The 26055-nt window shown below is 63.2% G+C and overlaps 3 protein-coding genes across 10 annotated transcripts in view; 2 read left to right on the plus strand and 1 right to left on the minus strand.

Moving 5' to 3' along the window:
- The first annotated feature begins 36 nt into the window (after positions 1–36).
- Positions 37–1674, plus strand: MRPL2 (mitochondrial ribosomal protein L2). Its single transcript, XM_054195342.1, has 6 exons — positions 37–305; positions 386–527; positions 609–724; positions 817–927; positions 1249–1322; positions 1412–1674. Exons 1-6 carry the CDS (start codon positions 62–64, stop codon positions 1622–1624), a joined length of 900 nt encoding a protein of 299 aa, XP_054051317.1. The 5' UTR covers positions 37–61; the 3' UTR covers positions 1625–1674.
- Positions 1675–2230: 556 nt separating this feature from the next.
- On the plus strand, positions 2231–16343 carry LOC128906875 (cullin-9-like). 7 transcript variants are annotated; one of them, XM_054194915.1, is made up of 30 exons: positions 2231–2270; positions 3043–3651; positions 4466–4620; positions 4972–5490; positions 5632–5767; positions 6204–6394; positions 6957–7335; positions 7555–7750; positions 8060–8267; positions 8372–8565; positions 8711–8928; positions 9012–9243; positions 9607–9712; positions 9918–10148; positions 10314–10404; positions 10489–10660; positions 10870–10975; positions 11370–11465; positions 11551–11726; positions 12258–12391; positions 12471–12635; positions 12889–13004; positions 13149–13331; positions 13661–13818; positions 14168–14378; positions 14477–14642; positions 14804–14949; positions 15132–15249; positions 15678–15880; positions 15961–16343. In XM_054194915.1, exons 2-30 carry the CDS (start codon positions 3057–3059, stop codon positions 16243–16245), a joined length of 5886 nt encoding a protein of 1961 aa, XP_054050890.1. In that variant the 5' UTR covers positions 2231–2270; positions 3043–3056; the 3' UTR covers positions 16246–16343. The 7 variants fall into 7 exon arrangements, 5 of the variants coding, with proteins under 5 accessions (XP_054050890.1, XP_054050888.1, XP_054050892.1 ...); XR_008465350.1 differs by having other exon boundaries at positions 2242–2391; positions 15695–15880; positions 15961–16098; XM_054194913.1 differs by having other exon boundaries at positions 2242–2391.
- Positions 16344–16554: 211 nt separating this feature from the next.
- LOC128906876 (phosphofurin acidic cluster sorting protein 1-like) overlaps positions 16555–26055 on the minus strand; it is a 66750-nt gene continuing 57249 nt past the window's right edge. For both annotated transcript variants that reach the window (XM_054194919.1, XM_054194920.1), the window contains 15 exons: positions 23076–23169; positions 22688–22759; positions 22249–22379; positions 21992–22124; positions 21763–21867; positions 20301–20407; positions 19860–20014; positions 19663–19773; positions 19471–19573; positions 18663–18705; positions 18515–18557; positions 18266–18407; positions 17847–18070; positions 17531–17644; positions 16555–17430 (listed from right to left, as the gene is read on the minus strand). In XM_054194919.1, the coding sequence (XP_054050894.1) occupies positions 17315–17430; positions 17531–17644; positions 17847–18070; positions 18266–18407; positions 18515–18557; positions 18663–18705; positions 19471–19573; positions 19663–19773; positions 19860–20014; positions 20301–20407; positions 21763–21867; positions 21992–22124; positions 22249–22379; positions 22688–22759; positions 23076–23169 (1693 nt within the window). In that variant the 3' untranslated portion in view covers positions 16555–17314. The remainder of the gene's footprint in view (positions 17431–17530; positions 17645–17846; positions 18071–18265; positions 18408–18514; positions 18558–18662; positions 18706–19470; positions 19574–19662; positions 19774–19859; positions 20015–20300; positions 20408–21762; positions 21868–21991; positions 22125–22248; positions 22380–22687; positions 22760–23075; positions 23170–26055) is intronic.

Consider the following 26055-nt stretch of genomic DNA (forward strand, 5'->3'; position numbering starts at 1 on the left):
CGCGAGCCACTTCCGGCCGACACCCCGCCCCCTCCGCCTCGGCGCAGGCGCGGCGGCGGTCATGGCGGCGGCCGTGGCGGCGGGGTTGTGCAGGGCGTTCGGGGCTCTCCTGCTGTCCTCCGCGCCGCGCCGCGCCCCGCCGCTCGCTCCGCCGGCCGGCCCACCGGGGGGATGGCTGGCGGCCGCCCGCCGCGGGCTGGGCGTCTCGGCGTCGCGCTGCACCACCGACCCCATGTGGAAGTGCCGGGTCAAGTACACGGTGCGGCCCGTGGGCATGAAGAAGACGGGAGGCCGCGACCACACAGGTGGGCAGGTGGCCGGGGGCGGGCAGGGCCCGGTGGTAGGCTCCCGGGGCCCGCCTGTAGCCGCTGCCCTCTCCCCGCAGGCCGCATCCGCGTGCGGGGGATCGGCGGGGGACACAAGCGGCGGTACCGGATGATCGACTTCCAGCGGCTGCGCTACGAGGAGGGCGCCCCGCCGGAGCCCTTCACCGAGAAGGTCATCAACGTCCGATACGACCCTTGCAGGCGAGTGCAGGGCGCGGGCTCGGGCCAGTTTTGTGCCTGTGGCTGAGCATCCCACCAGCCCACCGTGGGTTCCCCGTGCAGGTCGGCTGACATCGCCCTGGTGGCCGGCGGCAACCGGAAGCGCTGGATCATTGCCACGGAGAACATGCAGCCGGGGGACATCATCAAGAACTCATCTCACATTGGCAGGATGGCAGGTGCACGCCGGGGCCAGGGGTGGCCACACCGGCCCTGCCAGGGGCTCAGCGGCTGCTCCTCCCTGCACAACTCATCATCTTCTGTCTTCTAGTGTTGGCCAACGAAGGGGATGCCTACCCACTGGGGGCTCTGCCGGTGGGCACGCTGATCTGCAACCTGGAGAGCCACCCTGGGAAGGGAGCGCAGTACATCCGGGCAGCTGGTGCGTCTCTGGGTGGGAACCCGCCGTTGGTAGTTGGGTTTGGCGTAGTGCAGATGGAGAGGAGGGCAGGGGGACATCGCTCTAGGTAGCCGGTGACAAGGGGTTCCTGTCCTCTCGTCTCCCCATGTTACGGTGCAAAACAGCCCTCCAGAGAGACGGGGACGACTCTGCCCTGTCGCTGCCTTGAGGAAGAAGTGTTGTGTGAAGGGCCAGTGGTGGGGGCTTTGGGCACTTCCCAGCAGGGGAATGTGCTTGTCACAGGGTGGGATACTTTGTCCTGCTGTTCGTGACAGCTGCCTCCTCTTCTCTCGCCTGCTGCAGGAACTTGTGGAGTGCTGCTAAGGAAGGTGAATGGGACAGCCATTGTGCAGCTGCCCTCCAAGAGGCATATGCAGGTAGAGAAGCCGTGGTCTCCCCGACCTGATGGCCTGGGCACGCAGCCGTGCATCCCCAGGGAGGCTTGCAGCTCTTCTCTGTCCCCCAGGTGCTGGAGACCTGTGTGGCCACGGTGGGCCGTGTGTCCAACGTCGACCACAACAAGCGGGTGATCGGGAAGGCAGGCCGGAACCGCTGGCTGGGCAAGCGGCCGCACACGGGCTTGTGGCATCGCAAGGGCGGCTGGGCCGGGCGCAAGATCAGGCCTCTCCCGCCCATGAAGAGCTATGTCAACCTGCCACGGGTCACAACACAGGAGTGATGCTGGGGTTGGGGGGTGGGGACGCAATAAAGCGTTCTCCGTGCCGCCGCTGTTGCCTCGCTGATGACTTTTCTGCTCGGTGCTTTCCCCACGGGACGCGTTCGGCTGTGTTCAGCCCCTGGCAGGAGCCAGGCTGCCGGGAGAGATGAGTGCGGGGCTGTGGGCTGCCCAGGCTTCGGTGTGGGGTGGGTGGGGGTCTCGGTGGGGTCAAACAGAGCCAGGCACAAGCCTGACAGCGGCATAGCCGGGCTGCTTCCCCCACCCTCAGCTTGCGGAGCACTGAAGGCAAGTGGCCAGGAAGGTGGCTGCCAGCCAGGACGACCTGCTGGGGAGCACAGACCCGGGTGCCTCACAGCCCCGGTCATGCCCTCGCTGCTCCCCAGCCCCACTTCTGCCGCCGCTGCCCCCTCCCCACGCTGCCCCCCTGGTCCTACACTGTCCCCGGTGCCCCATACAGCCCCCGGTGCGGCGCCGGCTCCTGACCTGCCCCAGCTCCGCGCTGTGCCGCCCGACCCGTGGCAGCCAGTCGGGGCCGTGCCCCTGGCGAGGGAATCTTGGCCCCGCGCGGCTCCCGTCCGTCCGTCCGGGCGGGCCGCCGCGCATGCGCGCAAGCCAACCCGGAAGCGGCGCGGGAGCGGTGTTGGAGGTAACGCGGCGCGGCCCGGCCCCGCCGGTGGGAACGGAACGGGCCGGGTCGGGCCAGCGCCTCGAGCGGGGCGGTCCCGGGTCTGTGCTTTTTGCGGAGGCTTCGGTACCGGAGCCCCGAGGTGAGGCAGCCCGACCCGGCGGCGGGGGGCTGCGGCGGCTGGGCCGGATCAGGCGCTCCTCGGTGCCCTGTGAGCTCTCGCTTGGCTCACGCTTGGAAGCAGCTTTATTCCAGGCCGGCCCACCCCCCGGTAACGGTGGTGCCGTGCCGCCCGCCTTTAGCGTGCGTGTCCCAGGAACCGGGGCGGCCACGGCTCCCGAGGTGTGCTTCCAGTCCGGGGGGGGGGGGGGGGTGATGTGCGGCAGAGCCCCGGTGCTCCACCTGGCGTGGGGAGCGCTGCCTGCACGTAGCCAAACTTTACAGCTGAGATTCCTGGGAAAAGCTGCCCTCCTTGGGCACTGCTGGCCGCGTTCTGCCGTGCTCACGGCCCGCTGAGCAGGCCCGAAGTCCCTGTGTCCTGCCCTGTTATCTTGTTGCTGCGTGTGTGCCGTTTTCCAAGGAGAAAGCGAGCTGCATCTCATACTTCAGCAGTTTTGTTGTGATGAGCGTTTACAGCACTGACCTTGAGCACAGCCAGTACAACGGCACATTTTATTTGTTATATTGCCGCATTACAAGCACTGTGACGCACGGGATCATAGATTTCCAGCCATAGCAAAGCCCTGGCGTCAGCCGCCTCTCCCCAGCTCCTGCTTCCCCTCTGTCTCTGCAGGCACATTTCCTGCCATGGTGAACGAGAGGCATAATGGCAACCTGCTTGTGCACCTGGGACCCAAGCTGCAGGCCTACCCGGAGGAGCTGCTTCGGCAGCGGCGAGGCCACGACGGCCAGCCTGAGTACCTTATCCAGTGGAGTATTGTCAGCTTGGAAGAGAGAGCAGCGGGAGGCAGCAGTGCCTCCTCTGCAGAGACCAAGCCGGAGAACGTCTCCATGTGGATGTCTGCAGAAGAGGTCTGTGCCAGCTGCCCGGCGCTGCTGGGCAAGAGGAAGCTGGAAGGGCAGTGGGGGAAGGAGGAGAAGGCAGCCGGCCCCTTTGCTGCAGATGTGCCTCTGGACGAAGCCTCGCTGCTGGAGATGAAGGCCGATGTCAGGAGCCTGGTGCAGCGAGCTGGCCGTCAGATATCTGAGCCTGGGGCCCCCGAGTCCTCCATCCTCAATACCATCCACGTGCTGAGCGCGTACGCCAGCATTGGCTCGCTGGCAGGTGCCTTCAAGGAGACGGGAGCCCTCGACTTGCTGATGAGGATGCTGTGCCACAAGGAGAAGCAAATCCGCCGCAGTGCGGGCAAGATGCTGAGAGCCCTGGCTTCGCATGATGCAGGTGGGGGCTGCTACTGCTCGCTGCCACTGAGGAGGTGCTGCTGGGCAGCTGAGGGGTGCCAGCCCTTTTGTAGGTGTGGGATGCCCGGGAAGCGGTGTGTCCCGGGGCTTGTTGTCAAAAGGGGAAGAATCAGACTGGAGCTTCCAAGTGGCTCCTTGGTCATAGTTGTCTGGGGTGCTCTAAGGCTTGGGAGCCCTTTCCCTGGTGGCTTCCCGAGCTGGGATGCTGATTAACTGTTAGGAGGACTTATGCCGAGGGGCTTGGCAGAGTGTTGGGGTGCCTCTGCTGGACGCTGTCAGTTAGAAAGGCTTTGGCCTGTTTTTGGCAGGGAGCCTTTCCTCAGGCCCTGGTGGGCAGAGGCCTGGTCCTCACCCAGTCCTCTCGTTTGAGAGGAGCTGCCATGGCTTGGAAGTGCCTGATGAGGCTTGGGTGCACCGGGAAGGTTGCTAGCGGTGGCGTGTCCCACAGGAGATCTGGCTTTCCTTGACCTAGTGCCCAAGTTCACGTGTGTCTCCAGTGGGGCAGGTGGGGGGCTGATTCAGCTTAAAACTTAACTTTTTTCTTCCCTGGAACCCTCTTCTGGAGTCAGTTATTTGGGGTTGCTGCTTTGGGGGAGTCTTGCAGCTTTAGGGGTGGAAAAATGCAGTGTTATTCAGTGGAGCAAAATGTTGCCAGTCCAGATTAAAGGACAGAACATGGTTCTAGGTTACACTGAGCAGCGAAGCTGTTCCTTGCCTGCAAGTCTGTCTCACCCAGGGAAGGTGGGGTGAGAGTTGTCTTCAGGGGACCCGAAACATTTCTGTTGTCGTTGCAGGGAGCTGGGCCTATGTCCTGCTGTCCCTGAGCCAGCAGGATGGCATCGAGCAGCACATGGACTTCGACAGTCGCTACACCTTGCTGGAGCTGTTTGCTGAGACAACATCCTCTGAAGAGCACTGCATGTCCTTTGAGGGGATTCACCTTCCCCAGGTAGTGTCAGGCCCTGCCAGCCTGTGGGCTTTAGGGGTCAGGAGGGGTGAGAGTGGGGTGCCAGAGCTGGTGTCCGTGTTTGGGACAGGAGTGGGCAGCTGAGCAGGACTGGGTATTGGGAGAGCTGGCAGAGGATCTGGAGCTGGCTTTTGAGGCTGGGGGGTGGTGGAGAGGCACGTGGAGAGCCTTGTCTCTGAGCAGGGAGACGAGGGTGGGCTGAGAGGTCTCTGCTGCTGCCTGCTGCTCCGGAGCTGTCACAGGAGCCTGGCTGTGGATGAGCTGGTGGCTTGGAGGGAGCCGGGGGCTGGAGGTGTTCTGCAGGCTGGAGTCTGACAGCCGTGCTTGTTGCAGATCCCTGGGAAGCTACTGTTCATCCTGGTGAAGCGCTACCTGTGTGTCACTTCTCTCATGGACAAGCTCAGCAGTGGCGTGGAGCCGGGAAGGGAGCAGACGAACTGCGCTGTGCCCAGCCTGCTCACTGAGGAGAGGAGCCGCGTGAAGCAGGAGTTTGAGTTCAGCATGGCTATGGCAAATCTCATCTTGGAGCTGGTGCACGTGATGGGCTGGGACCACAGCCACAAGCCAGAGCTGCTGCCCCAGCAGGAGCTGCGGCCCCGCACTGCCCACTCCATCTTCCAGCACAGGGCCACATCCTGCACCGCGGCTCAAGCAGCCCCCACTCCCCCACCAAAAGAGCCCAGCATCTTCAAGACGCGCTCAGCCTTCCCCAGCCGCAGCAGCTACGTGGAGTACGTGCAGGCGAACCTGGTGCAGGGCATGCGGGTGCGGATGCTGGAGGACTACGAGCAGGTCAGCGCGGGTGACGAGGGTGACTTCCGCCAGAGCAACGACGGCACGCCGCCTGTGCAGGTATCCTCTGCTGGGAGGGCAAGGGCTGTCAAGGGGCCTGCCTGCTCTGTTGTGCTGTAGGAAGCGCGTAGCCTTGTGTGGGAGTGGTGAGGTCAGTCTTGCCTCCTCTCAGCTGGGTGTGTGTTGGGCTCTCCTCTTCAGGTGTACTGGCAAGCCCTGGGCTGTACGTACTGGGTTCACTGGCACATGGTGGAGATCATTGGCCCTTCAGGGCAAGAGGAGCATGAGGGCCAGGAGAAGGTGTCCACCCTAACATACAGCCACAAACTGGCAGCAGGTGAGCAGCCTGTCAGCTGGGCCTGCAGATTTCCTCCCCAGCCCCTCTGCAGCTGGACGCTGGCACTCTGGGTTCTGCTGGTGCTGGGTGTCCGAGTGCGTTGCTGGTCCAGGCACGGGGGGAACAGGTTGGGGGAGCAGTGAGCTAGAGGTGTCTGTTTTGAGCGTGTGCTTTTTCTGTTCTATAGCCCAAAGAGGTTCAAGTGAAGACGGTAATCCCCATCTCTAGAGCTTCTGGGGTCTCCTCCCAGCATGTTCCCCCAGTCTCGCTGCCCTCCTGTCACCTCCCTTTCCCACAGCAGGCTGTGGGGCACTGGGGACCTCTTCTGCCCAGATGGTCCGCATGAGCTCTTTCCCTGGGGAACGTGGGGTGTGCAGCAGAGGAGGGGGGGAATGGCAGAGCTGACAGTGCCCTTCCTTGCTTTGCTCTCCTGCAGTTGCGCAGCCGTTTTTCTGCAAGCCCTTTGGAGGGCTGTACTCCCTGCCTTACCTGGGGGAGCAGCCGACCAAGGCTGCAGAGGCCCTGAGCCGTGCCGAGTGGTGGGAGCTGCTCTTCTTTGTGAAGAAGCTGGAAGCGCAGGAGCAGAAAGAGATCACCTGCCTCATCCAGCAGGACCGGGGAGAGCAGGTATGGGCCAGAGCCTGCAGCGGGGAAACGAGAGGAGGGAGAACGTTAGGGAAGGGACCGGGCCTGGAGGAGGAGACGGCAAGTGTGAGCTGTGCAGGGGCAGAAATGGGTCTGAGCTGTGTGTGCAAGTGTGAGCTGTGCAGCCTGAGTGGGGCAGAAATGGGTCTGAGCTGTGTGTGCAGCCTGAGTGGGGCAGAAATGGGTCTGAAATGTGAGGGTGAGTGGGGGATGGCAAAAGCGCGGGGAGCTGGGCACAGCAAAGGAGAGGTGGGAGGAAATGCAGCCTCCCATGACCCTGTAAGAGTGACTGTGTCCAGCAAGGTTTGGGTAGGCGAGCAAGCCCATGAGGTGATTTTGCCGGTCGCAGTTGGGTGGTGAATGCAGCTGGGAGGTCTGGGCTGGTGGTAGTTGGGTTGGGGACGGCCAGGGGAGGGTGGCACTGGTGAATGGCCCTGGGTGCCTCCGGCAGTGCAGGCTTTCTGTCTGTTCTGGCACTGGCTGTCACAAGGGGCTTGGGGTCTGTGGCACATCCGTGAGGGTTAAGATGACCCCATCTGTCCAGCTGTCCGATGAAGAAGCCTTGATCCAGCTGTCGGTACCTGTGGAGCTGGCCCAGAAGGTGCTGGAGGTCTTGGAGAAGCGGTGCCAGGGCAGTGCTCAGCGTGACCTGCGCGGCTCCCACATCTACGCCAAATACTTCCTCAGTAAGGGGGCCGAGCAGGATGGCAGGGGGAGCACCGCAGTGTCCTCGGAGGGTGCTGTCTGCAAGAGCACTGTCTCTGAAGCCACAACAGCCAAGGCAGCAAAGGAAGACCTTTCTGCAGCCACAGTGCCTCTCCAAGCCCCCGCTGCAGCATCCAAGTCGGATTCCCAGCTGTTCAGCGAGCTCCTTGAGAGGGAAGGGCTGTTCTTCCCAGAGGTGACTGAGGAGCAGATCAAAGGTAAAGGCCTGCTGCGCGCTGGGGCACACGCACGGCGCTGGAGGCAGCTCTGTTGCCTCGAGGGAGGAAGGCTCTGGGCAGGGCATGGGAGGCCAGGTGCCCGGAGGTTGCCTGGGGAGGGGTCCTGTGGGTGCTGGGTTTGTGGGTGCATGGCACCCGGGAGTTTCTGGGGACGTTAGTGCTGCCCTGACGCCTGCGTCCCTGCCTTCCCCCCACCAGTGTTGGGCAGCTCCGAGGGGACGAGCGAGAGGGGCTCGCTGGCCAAGATTGCAGCCATGGTGGACGTGATCCGGAGCAGCAGCACAGAGGTTGGGCTGCGTTTAGCCGGGCTCAAGCACATCATGAAGATCCTGGAGGAGGAGCCCGAGCAGCAAGTCGGCAAAGCCCAGGGCAGGCTGGGGACCAGGAGTGTTGGGTGAGCCATGGGGTGCTGCGCACCCCTCCTGCTGGCCGGGGAGGGCTGTGTCAGCAGGGTGGGGGACAGTACTGGAGGTGGGAGTGTGGGAGGTGGCGCTGGAGGTGTGAAGGCCGGGATATCCCTGTGTGCTCAGCAAGAAGGGAGGTGTATCTTGTGTCCGTTTGTCCCAGGCAGGCTCATTCCTGGGGCTGAGCCAGCTGTGGTAGGGCCATGTGGGCAGGGAGAGGGTGGCTGGCAGGGCCCGGGGTGCCGGCATGCCAGCGGCAGTGGCAGGAGGCTCCTCCTGAGGCGTCCTTTCCCATGCAGGGAGAAGCTGGTGAATGTGGCAGTGGAGCTGCTGAGCACCGAGGTGGCAGAGAAGGCCCTGGTGGTGGTGACGCTGCGGCTGCTGGCCGTGTTCATGGCGAAGTACGACTGTCGCGTGCCGTTTGCCACGGAGGGGGGTGTGCGGGCTGTGCTGGCCTGCATGCAGCAGCACGCCTCCTCCGCCCTGGTGCAGCAGGCTGGCCTGGCAGTGAGTGTGGCAGAGGGGATGCCGTGGGCGGGCGGGCGGGGTGCAGGCTCACCCAGGTGTGGCGGAGGCGCCCGCTGCCCTCCTGACTGCTGTTGACCTTGCAGGCCCTGAAGGTGCTGGTGGGAGCTGTGTCCAGCGAGCCAGGAGGTGCCGGTGGGAAGCCCTTGCCCCTGAACCACGCCGACGCGCAGATGATGCGGGAGATCTTTGCCAGCATCGGCTCTGCCTCCAGCGAGGGCTCGGCAAGCCTGCTGAGTGCCATCCCTGCTGCCATGAGCACCATGCAGAGGGTCCCAGGGTAGGGGCAGAGTGAGGGCAGCGTCTGGGGGCGGGGGGACCCTCTGCGTGGCGGGGGGTGGGCAAGGCGGGCAGGCAGGCTTGTAGGTGCAGGGGAGGCTCCGTGCTTAGGGAAGGAAAGCGTCCACATCGCTGTGTCCCTGCAGGGGCTCCTCAGGCGTGCAGAACGGCTTGCTGGTGGTGAACATGCTGATGGACAGCCACCGGGGCCTGGCGGAGCAGCTGGTGAGCTGCGATCTCCCCACGGTGCTGCAGAGCTGCTGGTGGGACGGGCAGAGCACCGTCTGCCCTCACGCGATGCTGGCCCTCAGCGCCATCAACCGCCTCACGGAGCACCGGCTACCCCTGGGCCCGGAGATGGCAGGTAGCGTGCCACCCGCACCCGCTGCCATGCCACGGCCCCACGGCGAGTGCCTGGGCTGGGCCCATATGTCTTTGTCATGGCAGGCAGAGAGGCCCCGCTGGACCTGAGGGACATGCGGAGGCTTCTGGGCGGCCTGGGGGACGGCACCTTGTCCAAGGATGTGGTGGTGGCCCTGGAGCGGCAGCTCTGCAGTGAAGGCCCCGTCCCCTCTGGCGAGGTGGCCCAGCTGCTGCAGGACCCCCGGTGCTTCAGGCTGCTGCTGCGCAGCTTTGAGCTGCTGGGGGCGGAGAAGGCCGTGAGCCTGAGCATCCTCAGGTGGGTCCAGGGGGATTGGGTGGGGGTCTGGGGCCTCTGCAGCAGGTGTGTGAGTGCTGGTGGTGATGGTGGGGGGACGTGGCGCACGTTTGTGGCTCCTGGTGGGGCTGTTCTTCACCAGAGGCAGGGACAGGTGCACCCCAGCATGTATCAGCAGGTGCTGGTCGGTGTGTCCTGGGGTGCAGGGCCAGGGGGGACAGAGCATCACGTGCCTGGGTGGTGGTGGGGTTTAGAGGTGCCTGTGGAGCCTTGGCTCCCAGTCCCTGCGGGGTGCTGGCCATCCCAGTGGGGCAGGGAAGCAGGGCTGCCTCCGGCAGCGCTGTCTGTGTGCCCTGGTCTGAGTGGGCTCCCTCTGTCACGCAGGATCCTGAACAAGTTCCTGGACGGTTACCAGGAGGACGCGCTGCCCTGGCACGAGTGTGTGGAGCCCTGTTTGTCCTCCCTGAGTGCCCACAGCAGTGAGCGGGAGGTGAGGGGGAGCCGAGGTGCTGGGAGAGGTGGGCAGCGGCTGTCCCCTCTGTGGCCATGGCCGCATCCCGGTGGCTGGCGTGCCCGGCCGGGCCCTCGTGGGCGCTGCTGCGGTGTTGGGGTGGAGGGGATGGAGCGCTGCAGCATCCCACTGCTGGGGCCTGGGTTCCTGGCGCTGGCCCGGCCACTCACGGCTGCTTGCTCAGCAGGTGGTGCAGGAGGTCGTTGGCTTCCTGCACCGCCTGGCCACTGCCAGCAAGGACTGCGCGGTGGTGATGTGCCGCCTGGGCACCCGCGAGGCTCTGGCCAAAGCCCTGGACAAGCACAGCACGGCCCCGTCGCTGGCGCCAGCCCTGCTCGACCTGGTGATTGACTGTGAGAAGTACGCCAGTCTCTACAAGAAGCTGACGACCAGCATCTTGGCTGGCTGCATCCAGGTGGGCCTGGGGAGGTCCAGCTGCTCCGCGGCCCTGGGTCCTGGGGCTGTCCAGCTGTCCCCGTCACCGAGGGACAGCCTTCTGCTCTCTGCCTGCCGCAGCCCTGTGGTGGGCGAGGGGAGGAGGATCCAGGGCCCCCAGTAAGAGCCTCGCCCCATCCCATAGCTGGTCCTGGGGCAGATTGAGGAGCACCGCCGGAGCCACCGGCCCATCAGCATCCCCTTCTTTGATGTCTTTCTGCACAACCTGTGCCGAGGTGAGTGTGGGGAGCAGGAGCTGGACGCCAGTGCTTGGCATGTGCCGTCCTGGCAGCTGGCGGCTCCACGTGCTCTCCCCACAGGCTCCAGCGTGGAGGTGAAGGAGGACAAGTGCTGGGAGAAGGTGCAGGTCTCCTCCAACCCCCACCGTGCCAGCAAGCTCACGGACAGGAACCCCAAGACCTACTGGGAGTCGAACGGCAGCACCGGCTCCCACTTCATCACTGTCCACATGCAGTGTGGTGTGGTGATCAGGTGGGGCTGGGCCAGGAGGGCCGGGGGCCTTGGGGCCAGGAGGGCTGGGGGCTGTGCAGGGAGGAGAGGGCTTTGGGGATCTGTGCGGGCTCTGTCCCGGTGGTCGCCGTCCTGGGGGTTGCTGGGCGTGGGCAGCAGCGCATGGGGCTGGCAGGGGCCAGGCAGGGAGGTGGGGACTGCTGGGCAGCGGCGTGTTTGCTGCGCTGCAGGGAGATGAGCATGCTGGTGGCCAGCGAGGACTCCAGCTACATGCCGGCCCGTGTCGTGGTGCTGGGGGGAGACAGCCCTGCCGCCATCAGAACTGAGCTCAACGCGGTGAGTCTCGTAGGGGCTGCTCAGGCCATGGGGCCCCGCGGGAGCGGTGGGCTGGTCCGTGCTGTGTCCCGTGAAGGTCTCACCTTGGTGTGGGGCCCTGGGAGGTGCCCCCCGGGGAGGTGGGGATGGCAGGAGCTGTGCTGTGGGAGCCTCCTGGCTGTAGGCAGTGGGTGCTGGAGACTTGGGCACGGGCAGCCCTGCAGCCCGGTCTGCGGCAGGCTGGTGTGCTGGGGCTGTGAGCCAGGAGTGGGGCCCTGGCGGGGGGTGCCCTGTGACTTCGTGGGGGCTGCTGGGGGGGACAGAGGCCGTGGCTGTAGCGGGGGTGGCGAGGGGAGCATGCAGGGTGTCTGGCGCTCGCTGCCTGGCATGCTGAGGGCTCGCTGTCTGCTTGCAGGTGACCGTCCTGCCCTCGGACAGCAGAGTGATCCTGCTGGAGAACATGACCCGCTTCTGGCCCGTCATCCAGATCCGGGTGAAGCGGTGCCAGCAGGTAGGGGAGCAGGGGCTGGGCCAGGGCTGGCAGTGTGGGGCGCCAGGGCTGTGCCTGAGGAGCTGAGTGTCGCGCTCTCCCGTAGGGCGGCATTGACACACGTGTGCGTGGCATCGAGGTGCTGGGTCCCAAGCCCACTTTCTGGCCCATCTTCAAGGAGCAACTGTGCCGGCGGACGTTCCTCTCCTGCACTGCTCGGGCTCATGCCTGGTGCCAGGAGATCTGCCGGGACCGGGGGCAGCTGCTGCAGCTCTTTGGCAGGTGAGTTGTCTCCTGGCTGCGCCATCGCGTCCCTGGTGTGCCAGGGCCTGGGTGAAGGGTGACTGGGGGACTGCAGGGCCAGGAGAGGAGCAGCCGGGTGTCCTGCCTGGACAAGGAGGGGCCCTCGCTCCTCCCTGGCCACCAGCGGTCCCGGAGGGCCAGGGCCACCTTGGGGTCCCCCAGGTTTAAGCTGGGCACGTGGGCGCACAGGTAACCCACTAGAGAGGTGCCCTGCAGGGGACTGTACGTCCTGACCCGGCAGAGGTTGGTCAGGCACAGGTGGGATCTCGCGGCCGCAGGTGCCGCACAGCCCCCCAGTTTCTCGGGGGCAGGGGAGGGCCCCAAGGCCCAATGCGGGCAGGGCCCATGGCAGCGAGGGGCCCCGGCTGCTGGGGGCGAGTGGGGCTGCGGAGCCCCAAGGGGCTGGCAAGGGGCAGAGCAGGGAGTGACCGCTGCGCTCTGCTTTCCTGGGGGAGCCCCCAGGCCGTTGTGTGCCCGGCAGCACCGTGTGCTGCCCGCTCGCTGTTGCAGGCTGAACCGGGCGCTGCGGCACGAGCAGGGCTTCGCCGACCGCTTCCTCCCTGACGACGAGGCGGCCCGGGCCTTGGGCAGGACGTGCTGGGAGGCCTTGGTGAACCCCTTGGTGCAGAGCATCACCAGCCCAGGTACCCTGCGCTCTCCTGGGCCCATCCACACTGTGCCCCAGGCTGAGGCACCCCGCTCTGACTCTGTCTGGCCCCGCAGACCCCCACGGCATCAGCCCTCTGGCCTGGCTGCTGAGCGAGTACCTGCAGAGTGTGGAGCCACCCAGCCGCGGTGCTGCCTTTGGTTCCCGTGTGCGGCGCCTGACCCAGCTCCTGGTGCATGTGGACCCCGGCAGCCCAGAGCCAGAGGAGGCAAGAGCAGCTGGTGAGCTGCCCTCCCGTGGGGCTGGGGCGGTGGTGCAGAGTGCCAGGCTGCGCCATGGGGATCTGCTGGGTGGGCTCTGTGGCACAGGAGGCTCCCGAGTTGGGGAAGGCTCATGGTCATGCCCCCGCAGTCGCTGTTCCTCCCCGGCATCTCCTCTGCCCTGTGCCCCCTGGGGAGAGGGGGAGGCTGCTGGTGGTCAGTGTGCGGAGCCTGCCCACGGAGCCACACTGAGCCTGGGATTGTCCCTTGGCAGGCGGGAAGGAGGGGAAGAACAAGGAGGTGCCGGCCAGAGCTGCGAAGGCGGCGGTGGAGAAGTCAAGTGGCCTGTGGGGCATCTCGCAGTGCTGGCGTGGCGTGGTGCAACAGCAGGTAGAGCTTGGAGGGCTGGCCACGGGGGACGGAGAGGGCGTGTGGGACCCTGCACCGGGTGGGTGTTGGGAGGTGTCTTGGGAGCGTGGGGAGGGCATGGGGCCAAACCTGCAGGACTCACCCCTCTCATGCTACGTCCTGCAGGTGCAGCGGTTCCTGGAGGCAGCAGGGCAGGCGCCGGACCTTGTGGAGCGATACTGCGGGCTGTACCAGCGCCTGCGCGGTGCCACGGAGGAGCTCTTTGGGCAGCAGGCCGCCTTTGTGCTGGCCCTGGGCCAGGGCTTCGCGGGAGCGTTGCTGCAGCTCCCCTTCCTTACCGCCCTGCACGTGAGTCGAGAGTGTGGCACCCGCATGGGGGTCTCGGCTGGGGAGGCTGCCCTGGCCCGCGGCCTCGGGGCGAGCTCCGGGTGGGTGGTGTCCCGTTCCCCCGAGGAGCCACTGAGCGCTGGCCCTGTGGTGGCCCTGCATGTTGCCCAACTGCAGGTGCGCGTTGTGTGTCGCAGGGTGTCCCCAGCCACAGCACACTCCTGCCTTGGGCTGATGCCTGGGCACCCTCGGCCCCGGCCCAAGAGCCCCAGGGTTTCCCAGCTGCTCCCGCCAGGGACACTGCGGCCACCCGGTGAGGCCCCTCCGCAGCCAGCTCTGTCCCTCCGCAGGTGAGCGAGCAGTTCGCCCGCTACCTGGACGGGCAGATCCAGGAGCTCCACGGGGCTGTGGGCAGCGCAGGGCCGCTGCACCGGCTGCAGCAGATCCTGGAGCCCTTTGTCGTCTTCAGTGGCCTGGAGCTCGCCCACACCTTCGAGCACTTCTACCGGTGAGGGGTGCCGTGTCTGCGCGGCGCCAGAGGGCCTGGTGCGGTGGGATGCGGCGTGGTGGGGAGGCACAGGTGGCGCTGAGGCCATGGCTGGGCCTGGCTGGTGTGGCAGCAGTGCTCGCGCTTTGGTTTTCTGGCTCCGGTGTGGAGGGAAAGGCTGTGAGGGCCCATGGGCGCTGCCGGTCTGCGGAGGCACGTTCCCTGCTGGTGACAGGGCGGGGAGACGGGTGCTGCCGGGCCGTGTGCCTTGGGGTGAGGCCAGGGCTGGGGCTGTCTCTGCCTCCTGGTGGGTGGCTGATGGCCACGGGGCTCGGGCTGGCCCCTGACCTGATGCTGGCGACTGTGGCAGGCACTACCTGGGGGACCGGCTCCTGGCGCAAGGACCGTCTTGGCTGGAAGGAGCCATCGTGGAGCAGATCGGGCTGTGCTTCCCCAGCCGCTTCCCCCAAGAGATGCTGAGCAACTTGGCTGAGTCGGAGGAGCTCCAGCAGCAGTTTTACCTCTTCCAGCTGCAGGAGCAGGACAAGCGTCTGCTGGAGCTGGACACGGGCCTGGACGAGGTGAGCGTGCCGGTGGGGTGGGGAGGCTGGGGGCCGCCCGCGTTCCTGGCAGGGATGCTGGGGCCTGTCCTGAGCCGCCCTCGTGTCCACGTGCCCAGGCCCTGGGGACGGCCTCGGTGGCGGACGTGCCGGAGGTGAAGGTGCTGGCCCTGTCCCCGCGCTGCTGGCCTGTTTCCCCGTTGTGCTACATGGACGAACCTGGGAGGTTTTTCTCAGCGGGCCTGAGCGCCCCCCTGGATGAGTTTGCCGAGTTCTGCAGGCGGAGTGAGTGTCGGGGCGGTGGGTGTGCGTGGGGGTCTCGCTGGGGCCAGGCCCCCGGCAGCAGCTCAGCCGGAGGCGGCGGGAGGGCTGGGCTGGGCTGGGCTGTGCTGGGGGGGCCCGTCAGGGCTGGCCCCCGGCCCTTGCGCTGAGGCTGCCTCTGTCAGGCCAGGGCCAGCTGGGCTGGGAGTGCACGAAGCCCCGGCGGTTGCAGTGGACGTGGCTGGGCCATGCCGAGCTGCAGTTTGGAGACTGCGTCCTCCAGGTGTCCACGCTGCAGATGTACATCCTGCTGTGCTTCAACAGCGCCGAGGTAGGAGCTGGGGCCGTGGTGGGGTGGGTGAGGGAGGCGGTGGATGCTGGCGCGTGGCAGGGCCGTGTCCTCCCTGCCGGTGGGGTCTCCAGCAGTGTTTGGGGCACAGCCCCCGCCGTGTTTGGCTGGGCCTGCGGCTGGCGGGTCTTGGCTGGCCATTCCCCTCCCACGCCCTCCTGCAGGAGGTGGCTGTGGAGGCCCTGGTGCAGGCTACGGGGCTCCCTGCTGACCTGGTGCACCACGCGCTGACACCGCTGACCCACGGCGAGGGCATCCTGGTGTGGAGATGCCCACCGGGAGGTGAGCGTGGGGCCGGGGCACCCCGGGGAGGCGCTGGTCTGAGCCCCCAGCGGGTGCTGGGGTTGGGGTGCATGAGCTTGTTGGGGAAGGGCGAGGGCTGGGGCGAGTGTGTGTCTGTGGGGACTCGGGGCGCAGGTCTGGGTGTCAGGTTGGGGCCTGAGGCCGTGTGTGGGGCTGGGGGTGGTGTGTGGGGCTGGGGCTTGGGGCCGGGCGCGGGTGGCTGAGTGTCAGGTCTGTGCGTGGGGGTTGGGGACTGTGGCCAGGGGTTGTGCGTGTGGCTGTTGCCTGGGGCCGTGTGTTGGGGCTGGGGCTGATGCCTGTGAAGGCAGCAGCGGGAGGCCCAGGGCTGGGTCCAGCAGCCACACGTGTGTCCTGGGGCTCCTTCAGGGCCCAGCTCAGGGCTTGGCTGACCCTGGGCCGGGTGCTAGCTCCAGGTGTGCTGCAGCTGAACCAGACAGCCCTGGCCTGTGCCTCTGGCCGCCACCTGAGGCTGCTGCCCCGGCAGAGGTACCTGCAGGCAGAGAGGGCTGAGGTGAGCGCCCTGGAAAGGAAGAGGAACGTCCTCTGCTGCCTCATCACCCGCATCCTCAAGGTGGAGAAGCAGCTTCACATTGACAACCTGGTGTTTAGGGTATGGAGGGCTTGCGGGGCGGAGAGGGGCCGCCTGGGTGCTGCACCGCACTGCAGTGTGGGGCTCCCTTGCTGCTGTAGGTGATTGATGCCTGCCAGAAGGGCGAGTTGGGGCCAGGGCTGCAGTTCCCGAGCTTCTGCTGCCACAGCGTGGATGTGCTGTCCTGTATTCTGCACCTGCTGAACCAGGGCTATCTCCGGCGCCAGGAGGAGAGGCCTCATGTCTTGGAATACATCTCTGCTGAACCCACAACACCCCCTACCTCTCAGGTCCAGCCCCAAGTTGCCTTCCAAACAGTAGAGATCAAGACAGCAGCAAGCCCAGCCTCTGCTGAAAGGAGACAGACTTTTTCCACCTTCAGGTAGACAAGGACCCGGCTGGGCTGGGACGACACTAGCTGGGTCCAGTCTGGCTCTTCCTGAGTGTTTGCAGGTTTTATTTTAAATAAACAAGCCAAGCTCCACCGGGTCCCAGTTGGTAGTCTGTTGGAGAGCTCAGCTGGCCCAGGGCTGGGAGTGGGGCCAAGTCATACCACCGGTTGCTGTGCCTGGGCCGCCCTGAAGCTGCACTGGCTGGAGCGGTGGTAGTAGCCTTACCCTGCCCATATTTGTTCTCTCCCAGCCGTGCTCGGCCCTGCCCTCAGGCATGAAGGGACACACACGCCCACACGCCCCTGCCATAATGGTACCAGCATTAATTTATTAAAATTAATCCCGAAAAGTAACCGTACAATAAATTTAAAAAAAATAGAATCTTGTAAAAAAAAAACCCAGGTGCCCCAATGCCACACCTCCAGCTGGCAGCACCGTGGGGCAGGGCTGGTCGGGAAGGGATGGGGAGATGAGGGGGGACAGCCTCAGCAGCGCTAGGCCAGCCTCAGCAGCAGGGGGACTAGAAAAGCTGCTGAGGCTCAGCCCCGCAGGGCAGGGCCAGGCACAGCAGCGCAAGGCTGGCAGTGGGGCTGGCGAGGGGCGGCGCAGGGTTGGTGGGCCCTGCTCACCGCCTGCCCCCCACCACAAGCCATCCTGCTGGCTCCAGCGCTGGGGATCCCGCCTGGGCCCAGCCCAGGTGGGGCCCCGGCTGGCTGGGGAGTTGGCCTGGCAGCAGGCGCATCTGGGGAGAGCAGGGCCCGGAGCCCTTTCTGGGTCCCTGCTGGCTGGTGCCAAACCTTCTCCCAGGCTGCTGTTGGGGGTCATGGGAGGCAGATGGCATGGTGCCCTGGCTGGTGTTGGAGGGTGCATGGACCCGGTCTCACTGGCCTCACCTTCACGGGTCTTGGCCCACAGGGAGCTGTGCGGGTGTGGTATCTCCCTCTGCATGGCAGGCAGGGGATGGGCCGCAGAAGAGAGGGGACAAGAGCATGTCCATCTCTCCGTCTCCCTGTCTCTTCCTGCGACCCCCTCCGCAGCTCCATCCCAGGGCTGCCCCCGCGTCTCACACACTCTTCGAATAGCCAAAAATGCCCACAGGGAGGTACTTGACATGCGTTGGCCACTGTGCTGCCAGCTGGAAAAACTTCACATCGTTCCACTCCACCCCATCTATGGAGACTGAGAGGAGAAGGCAGAGTGAGGCACAGCCCCGCCACAGGCAGCCTGTGCTGCTTGGTCTGCCCCCCTGCAGCCCCATGAGGATTGCGCCTCCCCTCACCTCGCAACATGGTGTTCTGGTGCTTGGCTGTGCAGATGAGGCGTGTGATCCCTTCGATGACTTGGCTTTTAGGCTCCAGGTCCTTCTCTTTTGGTTTCTTGCTCAGAAACATCACTGGGGTTCAAGGACAGACAGGGCCAACGTTAGGATGTCCCCATCTGCCCTGGGTAGGAGCCCTCACCCCAGGGCTGACTGCACTCACTGGCCCCTGCTGGGCCAGATCTCAGCGCTGCCCTCCTGCGGGCTCCCGCCCTGCCCTTTTTGCAATGGACTGTGGCCCCACAGATGTCGAGCACCCCGGGGTGGGCTTGGTTACCTTTCTTGTTTTTCTCCTTGGTGACCACGGTCATGGCCATGGTGCTAGGGGGCACCAGCTCCCCTGTGCCAGGGATGCGGCTGACCTGGAGTGAGCGGAAGTTGCTCTTGAGTGTGTTCTTGATACCCGTCTCCCGCTTCTCGCCCTCCTTCTTCTTGTCCAGCCCTTGTGTTGTCCAGTAGTCCACCTGCAGGCCCATCACCTCCACACCAGGGCTCAGAGACCTGGGCAAGAGGGGCAGCACCATGCAGCACACAAGTACTGTCCTTGCTGCTTTCCCTGCCCCGAGCCCCGCTCCAGCCTGCCCTTGGGAGCACACTCACCCAATAACCCCAGGATGTGGCAGCCTCACCAGTAAGCACCTCAAACCCTCCCACCCCAGCACCCACCGCCTCACAGATTAAGTGGGGCTTCCTTACCCAGCACCCGAGAGGCCACTGCTGACTGACGGGGAGGGCGGCGGGGTGCTCACAGTCTCTTTGCCGTAGGGGGACGCTCCACCGGTGGCTGGCACCGAGCTCAGCAGGGACGGGGTGCAGACTGTGGCATCATCCGAGTCCACTGGGGAGGAAGAGTGTGGGTTGGGGGGGGGGTGGCTGGGAGGCACCAACAAACGCTTCCCCACAGTGGAGAAGGGAGACGAGGACTGTGGGTTCCCAGGGACTCACCGGAGGCACTGAAGGACTGCTCCACCAGGCCCACTTTCACCACCTGTAAGGACAGACAAGTCAGACGATCCCCGCTATCAGCAGGGCTGTGCACTGCCCCTCTCCCCGCCCCAGCCCCGATTGCCTGCTGGCCCCTCAACACACTCACCCCCACAAAGGGTACAAACTTCTGGCAGGAGTCCTCATCGGGGCTGCACAAGAAAGAGAGGCTGGTCAGGGTCTGGGTCTGCTGAGCATCGAGTGCCATGGGGCTAGCCTTGTGGCCCAGGGACCCCCAGGCTGGCAGGGGGCAATGCTGGCTCACGGCCACCAGGACCATCTCCTCTGCCCTCCCTCCCATGGGACCCCCTGTCCCCAACATGGCAGCACAGGGCACACTACACAAGGAGGCAAGGAGTCGGCCCCTCCAGTGCTGGGAGAGGGCTTGCATGCGGGAGGGCAGCCCTGCCCCACTTTGGGGGTCACGGCTCCTCTGCACGGCAAGAGGGACGGACGCACATGGGGGGAAGGGGGGAGGGCCAGGCAGCGGCACAGCAAGCACAAGCCAATACCTGATATAAAAATCAAAATAGAGACTTCTCTTCCTTGGGTGCCAGAAACCAAGAGAAGGGAGAGGTGAGAGTGCAGCTGGAACATGACCGTCAACCCCCAGGCAGCACAGTGCCGGCTCGCAGCCCCCAGCCCAGCCCAGCCCAGCCCTGGCAACCGGTCCCCAACCTTGGGGCCGTCACAGCCCACAGCTGCTGGAGGGGCCGAGCGCACCAGGGGGTGGCAGGGGATGGCGCTGCCGGCCTCTCACTGTGGAACCCCAGCTCCCCTCAGCACCACGCTGCTCACTGGCGGAGCACAGTGCAGGGTCTCACTCGCTTGTCCCCCGTGTCCCACAGCCCTGTCCCAGGCAACAGCCCGGAGTGGGGCCGCATGAGGCAGGACAGGCGCCACGGGACTGTGCTCACCTCTTCTGCTTGTACGTCAGCATAGCCTCAGAGATAGGGAGCTGGTGAGAGAGGCTGGCTCCAGCGATGAACTGGGCGACGCGGCCTGCAATGTCCACAGTGTCTGCGGGCACAAAGAGCCGTGAAGGTCTTGGTGGCAGCTGGGCGCCCCTTCAGGGCACTGCTGGCCCCCGGGCCTGCCCCGATCCTCACCTGCGATGGGTGGCTCAGCCCTGCTGAACAGCTCCCGCCACGCCGTGTCCAGGAAGAGAGTGCTGTATTTGTTATCCACCGAGGCCAGGTACTTGGCAAGAGGGTGAGAGCCTGCGGGTGAGAGGGGCGACATTGGCTTCTGGCCGGGGAGCCTGGGGAGAGGACAACCCTGGGACCAGGCTCGTGGTGGCTCTCACCCAGTGGCACAAGCAGGAAGCGAAGGTAGTTGAGCCAGTCGGGTGTCTTGCTGGCCAGCTGCTCCACAAAGAAGCGGAGGACAACGCTCAGGTAGCTCTGGTCCCCCGCCACCACCACCTTCACTGGGGGAGGCATGTGGGAGTTACAGTTACAGCTGCCAAAGGGAGAGAAAAGGAGACCATAAGGGACACGCAGTGGCTCAGCAGGTGGGTCGGGGGGCAGGGGATGTGCCCTGCCAGGCCAGCCGACCCAGCACCAGAAAACCCATCGTTGACAATTTCCAGCTTGCTGAGCACTGCCGGTGGCACAACCAGCACCGGGATCCCCTGCTTTCCCCTGCTCCTATAGTTGTGTCCACAATCCCAAAGGCTCCTAATGAGCCCTGGGCAAGCCAGGGCCATTCCCAGCAGTTCGCCAGGCTGAGCCCAAGCTGTACTCACTATCGCTGGATGCGGGAGACAGTGGTGTTGAAGGCTGCCTGGATGTCCGCCACGGAGCAGGTGGATACGACCAACTGCTTGTGCGCCTGGAGCTGCTCACTCACGTACTGCCAATGCAGAGAGACTGAGTTAAGGCACCCCGGTGGGGGCATGGCTATGCTGGCCAGCACCAGCTCATGCCCGTCCTGTCCCCTGTGTCCCCTGGGATAGAACAGCCTCCATGCTGTGCCAGGAGGCTGAAATCATCAGGTCACTCCTGGCTGCAGGCCTGCTGCGTGCCCTGGCTGCATCCCCGCTCCTCCCAGCTCTGCTCCAGGGGGCTGGCTGCCCTAGCCCCCTGCTCTCGCCTTTGAGCACAGCCGTCACCACCCTACTATGGCAAGGGCAAAACTGTCCTGAGAACCAGGCTGTGCTCCCTGTGGTGAAGGGTTTGGTCCAGGAATCCTCTGATTTAAACCAAGCCATCCCACAGCAGGGTCCAGCTCTAGGCTCAGTCCCCCTCTGCTTATTCCCTTCCCTTGCTCTCTCCCGCTGTGGCACTCCAAAGTTCTTCTGTCTCTTCAGGTGCCTGTGTGCAGCTGAACAGTGGCAAAACTGGCAGTTGTGCTAGACAAGGGGGCTTAGAAGATGCCATGACAGGGTCTGTGAATGGGCATTTTTTCCCCATCAGGACAAGAGCTAGAGCAGGAACACGTCAAGGATGCGTGGCTTGGGTCAAGACTCCACTGCCTCTCACTGAGAGGCCCTTTATTCTGCCACTAATCCTGCCTTGATTTTCCAGCAGTGTTTTTGGGTGTCAGATGTGGCTGCAGGATCCCAACGGGGTCTCACCAGTGCTTTATATAACCGCTCTTTGCATGTTTGCACAGACATACGTGGCCCTGCTTACCTTCAGCAGTCAACTCCTCCCATACATGGAGGAGGCAGGTGCCGATCAGGGGCTGGGCCCGTCCTCACATGGAGACGATAGTGATCGACACATGAGGCAGGAAGGCCTCACATACCTCCCTGACCAGAGACCCCCATTTTGACAATGCAGTTAATGATCCCTGGGAGCAGCAGGCTACAGTCTCTCATCTCTTAGTGGGAAACGACACCTCTGCTGCTTCCTGGGGCCTGGTGCCAGCAGATGGAGTCTGGCACATCTGCCAGGGCATCCAACAAAGCTCTGACCAGTGTGGTCACTGGGAGCCAGGACCAAGCAGTGAGGGCGCAAGGTACAGTCCGTTAACCAGCCTTTCTGGGACTGCTCAGGGCATCATGCTTTGAGGATCCAGGAATGCTGGTGTGTGGCACATGATGGAGGAGACACATGAGACACAGTCTCCCTGAAGGAAGCTGGGGAAGAGGAGGGCACAGCTGGTGGCAGTTTCCCTAGGACACCCAGCCATGGTTGGGAGAATCCCCTGGAACCCTGCTTACAGCTCCCCCCGTGCATCCAGCTCCTGTCACACCTACTCACCTGCCCCTGCCACTCAGCGACATTCACCAGCACAATGCTCTCGGGGAGCTGCTCGTCTGAGACCAGGATCTGGTTCAGCTGATCGTAAACAGACTTTCGGGGCACCTATGAGAGCATCACCACGAAGGTTAACCCCAGCCAGCTGCCTTGGCCGCTCTGCCCATGGCTGAAGGCCCAGCAGGGCTCTCAAGTGAGAAGCCTCCAGGTAAGGTGGCTTCCAGGGTCTCACCTGGGTGCTGTGCCATGAGTCTGGAGAGCTCTCACTGTCCAGACTGCTGGCGCGACCACCCTGTCCCTTTGAGCTCTGCCGATCCTTCACAGAGGTGCTGCGGGGACGCCACAACTGCTTGCTTTCTGCCTTGCTGCGAGCGAGAAGCAGGAGAGGGACTGCTTGTTGAGGAAATCCCAGCTCCACCAATCCCCACTCACTCCAGGGAGCCAGGGTCAGCCCTCTCAGCCCTGGCATGGGGCATGGACCCAACTTACCTGGGGGACACGGCACTGGGGAGCTCGGCTTTGGTCCCGGGACCCAGCTGGGCCAGTCTGTCCACACTACCCTCCCTCGTAGCAGCCTCTGCGGGGGCCAGCCGTGAACATGGCTCCTCTGCGGCCAGCTCCTGAGGGCCACACACAGTTACTTCGCACACACCGCTCTCCCTGCCCTACACTCCCTGCACCCATGGATGCCACCATCCAGCACAGGCCTGGTGTCCTTGCTGGAGAGCCAAGGCTGCAGGGCCTCAAGCGGGCTGGGCTGCATCTCCTGCAGACCCTAACCCTCATTCCACTCTTGCTGCTCCCCAGCGCAATCTACTTGTCCCCCCAGCCCTGCTCCCAGGCTGGTGGGCACCCCTGGTTCCCCAGAACGCACAGTGGGGCCTGAGGGAGCTCCAGCCCCACTCCACATCCCATAGCCTGGACTCACCACTGCAGGGACCTCCACTCCTGGCTCTTCCTGTGGTCGCAGCGCTCCTGGTTTCCGCTTGTCTGCCTCGCCCTGGGGGACAAGGAGCAGGGTCAGAGAAGGATGGAGCACCCCAAGCGGGGCGGTTGCCAGTGACCCGTACCTGGCCTCACAGAACACACACTCCCACAGGGGAGCCTGGCATCCCCCTGGGACTGGCCCCAGAGGATGCCCCCCATCGCTACCTGTCTGCCTGCACTGGGAAAAAGAAGAGGAAAGAAGGGAAGGAGCAGCCCCAGGCAGGTGCTGCCAGGAGCTGTGGTCTCAGAGGGAGCTGGAGGCACTGTGGGGATGCTGGGCTGGCTGGGGAGGGAAGGGGGCAAGAGGTGGTGATGGTGGTGTAACTCACAGGGCTGCCCGACTCTTGATCCTGCCCTTTCTGGCTGTGCAGACTGCCGATCTCAGTCTGGGAACCAGAATGAGAGACTCCCTCAAAGAAACGCCTGCAGAGAAACAGACAGACGAACGGACGGACGGACAGACAGACAGACAGACGGGAGAGAAAAAGGCAGGAATAAGAGAGGAACAAAGTCACCATGATCCCAGCACACCCCCGCCGGCCTGTCCCAAGCACAGAGCACTGCGGAGGGGTCACCAGTGTGACACAGGGCCAGACACCCAAGTGTCTGAGCGACTCCCAGCCTAAGAGCAGACCTGCCAGCAGGCTGCCAGCCCCACACACCATGGTCTGCTGCAACAATGCTAGGTGCAGGGACAGGATGGGGCCACCCCAGATCAACAGGGCAAAACCTGTGACCCCAGTGAGTTGGAGGCAGAGTCCCTGTCGCCCAGCCAGCAGCGATTTCTCTCTCAGGTAATCCTCTACCACTGCAGTGCGGGGTGAGGAACCGCAACTTTGCCCCATCTCACTGGTGCATGGTCTCTGTCAACACCACAACTCCAATGTGCTGCTGAACCTCTCTGCCCCCTCTGCACCACCACTGCTTCCTAAGATTTCTGCTGCCTTGCCTTCTGCTCCCCTTTTTCCAGGGAGGGCTCCTTGCCTCTGACTGCTGTTACCGCACACTTCCAGCAGCAGCTTCCACCTTCCCTTTCTGCTTTCCCATTTCCCAAAGCTCTGAAGACCACAGTATCGCACACAGAACCACACCTCAGGTAGCACAGCAGCACAGCAATGTCCTGTTTTGTTCCCCAGCATTTAAATTTGCCTTTTTTTAGGTCTCTGAGCTGATGCTTTGGTAGAGCTGCACAGTGCAACACCAAGGTCCTGTTCCCAAGTCACAATGGTCAACACAGGAACTCCCTTGGGGCAGCAGGACTGTCTCTGCCACCACAGTGGGAACTTCCAGTTCTGTTTCCCCCTTTTTCACCCATTGTTTATTTGCCAAGGACCGTCTCCACATCCTGTGGGCTGCCCAAAGACCAGTCTTTAGGAAACAAGCAGGGTCTATCACTGGATCTCACCTGTCAGCTTTCCCAGGACCCTTGCAGCAACTGCAGCCCATCTGCAATGTGTGACTTTCCTGCAGGAGATCTGAGCCAGCTTCCCTCTAAACTGTACAGATGTATCTGCTCACTAACTCCCAGGAAAAGTTCCTCCTGATTTGCCTGGTGTGCAGATGGGGATACCAGGCTGAAGGTTTCCAGGCCTGGCCACAGAGGTATAGCATATAGAGAGTTATTTTGTTAGGACTCTGCCAGAGTTTCCATTGTTTTCAGGACACCTAGACCTCTGAACATCCTGGCTTTTACTTTCCTTTTAACACGTTTTCCTATTTGTATGCAGCACGCTGTGCTGCCAGGCACAACAGTGTTTGTCAGGTTTGTTGCTTTTACTGCTCCTACAAGTACATTTCATCTCAGTAAATGATGGTCCCCACCACAGCGCAGCTCTTCAGCAGCGGTGTTTATATACTAGGTGGGAAAAGTCAAGGCTCAATTTTCCTCTCACTGGCTCTGTGACCAGCTGCTTCACGACATGTTCATTTACCAAAGCTACAGGTTTAGAGTCGGCATTGTGCCCTGGTGGGACATTTTCTCCAGGTCACACAGGGATAAATGATGTCTCCTGTTATTGACATATTTCTACTCTCTCCACCCCTACAATCTCTGCTACAGGATCTCACGCATTGTGACCATGCTGTCATTACTTGCCTTTTCTCAGTCAGCAATTTCAATCCATACAGAGTATGCTAATAACTTAAGAGTCATAGCAGAGAAATATTCAAGTTTTCTAATAATCCAGCCCGCAATGAGCATCTCTCCCATACTCCTCTGTACTGGCTCAGTAATTCCACCAGAAAGTGACATACCACTGTCACCTCAAAAAAGTATCCTCATCCCCTCCTTTTTCTTAGCCATTGGATGTGGCTAGATTGTATACACTTGGTCTGGTTTTCAACACCCCATTTAAATGGGGCTGTCTCCCCTTTCCCCATGGAAGCTGTGTCTGTTTCTGCCCTCTCTCACTTGCAATTCAGAAGCTTTCATCCCTGATGTGTCACACCGAGCACAGAGCTCTTCTGCAATTCTCAGTTTTCCCTGTTCCACAGTTTAAAGGCTCTCCTATAGGCATGATTGAGTCTGAGTCTCAGCAGGTTGAGATTTAGGTAAATCCCCTCCCTTCTGCACAGCCTCCTTCTGTTTTCACTGAATTAGCCCCCTCTCCCCCACCCATTTTCCCAGTCACCTATGGAGATATCTGCTCCTTCACATCTGATCTTCAATGAAAGGTTCTGACTGTTGAGGTCTTACCTAACAGCCTCAGTTCTAACTCCAGTTTTGCCCCTGTGCAGGAGCAGCCCACAGCTGCATGGCCTCCCTGCCCAACCAAAAGGATGGCAATCTGCTCCCAACACCACTGTCCCAACCCAGGGCACCAGCCACTGCTCACCCTTTAAGGACTACCTCAGTGCCCTTGCTCCACAGAGACTATCACAGCGTCTAGCAAGGCTGTCTATGGCAATAAATAAATCCAACGTGAAGATCACAACTCGAATTTACAGGCTGGTCTGGAAGGTCATCACCAGCTGAGAAGGCTATGCAAGGCCTTGGAACCATGCAGTCTACATTAAAGACCTTGGCAGTCAGCTCCCACATCTCCTTAGAAAAAGTACAGACCCAGTAGCGTGAATTCAAGGGGATACACACTCAGAACTGCCAGGAACTGAGGCACTAGAGAGTGAACCAAGCTAGGGACACTTTGAACAAGCTGAAAAACAGCCCAGAGCCCAATAGGCTGTCCTACCAGAGACAGCAGCTAACACCCAAGGAAGACTGTAGCGGCAGGTACAAGCGCAAACCAGCACTTACTCTGGGATGCTCTTCCAGCGACCAGATGTTTGCAAGCAGGCACTTGCAGAACCAGG

The sequence above is a fragment of the Rissa tridactyla genome, chromosome 3 (genome assembly GCF_028500815.1).
Source record: "Rissa tridactyla isolate bRisTri1 chromosome 3, bRisTri1.patW.cur.20221130, whole genome shotgun sequence".
In the NCBI taxonomy this organism is placed as follows: Eukaryota; Metazoa; Chordata; class Aves; order Charadriiformes; family Laridae; genus Rissa; species Rissa tridactyla.

Excerpts from the sequence above, each read along its gene's own strand:
- LOC128906875 (XM_054194915.1), top strand. The coding sequence starts at position 3,057 with ATGGTGAACGAGAGGCATAATGGCAACCTGCTTGTGCACCTGGGACCC. Across the intron at positions 5,491-5,631 it reads ACGGCACGCCGCCTGTGCAG|GTGTACTGGCAAGCCCTGGG; the intron begins GTATCCTCTGCT and ends TCTCCTCTTCAG. Across the intron at positions 5,768-6,203 it reads CAGCCACAAACTGGCAGCAG|TTGCGCAGCCGTTTTTCTGC; the intron begins GTGAGCAGCCTG and ends GCTCTCCTGCAG.
- MRPL2 (XM_054195342.1), top strand. The coding sequence starts at position 62 with ATGGCGGCGGCCGTGGCGGCGGGGTTGTGCAGGGCGTTCGGGGCTCTC. Across the intron at positions 528-608 it reads GTCCGATACGACCCTTGCAG|GTCGGCTGACATCGCCCTGG; the intron begins GCGAGTGCAGGG and ends TTCCCCGTGCAG. Across the intron at positions 725-816 it reads TCACATTGGCAGGATGGCAG|TGTTGGCCAACGAAGGGGAT; the intron begins GTGCACGCCGGG and ends TCTGTCTTCTAG.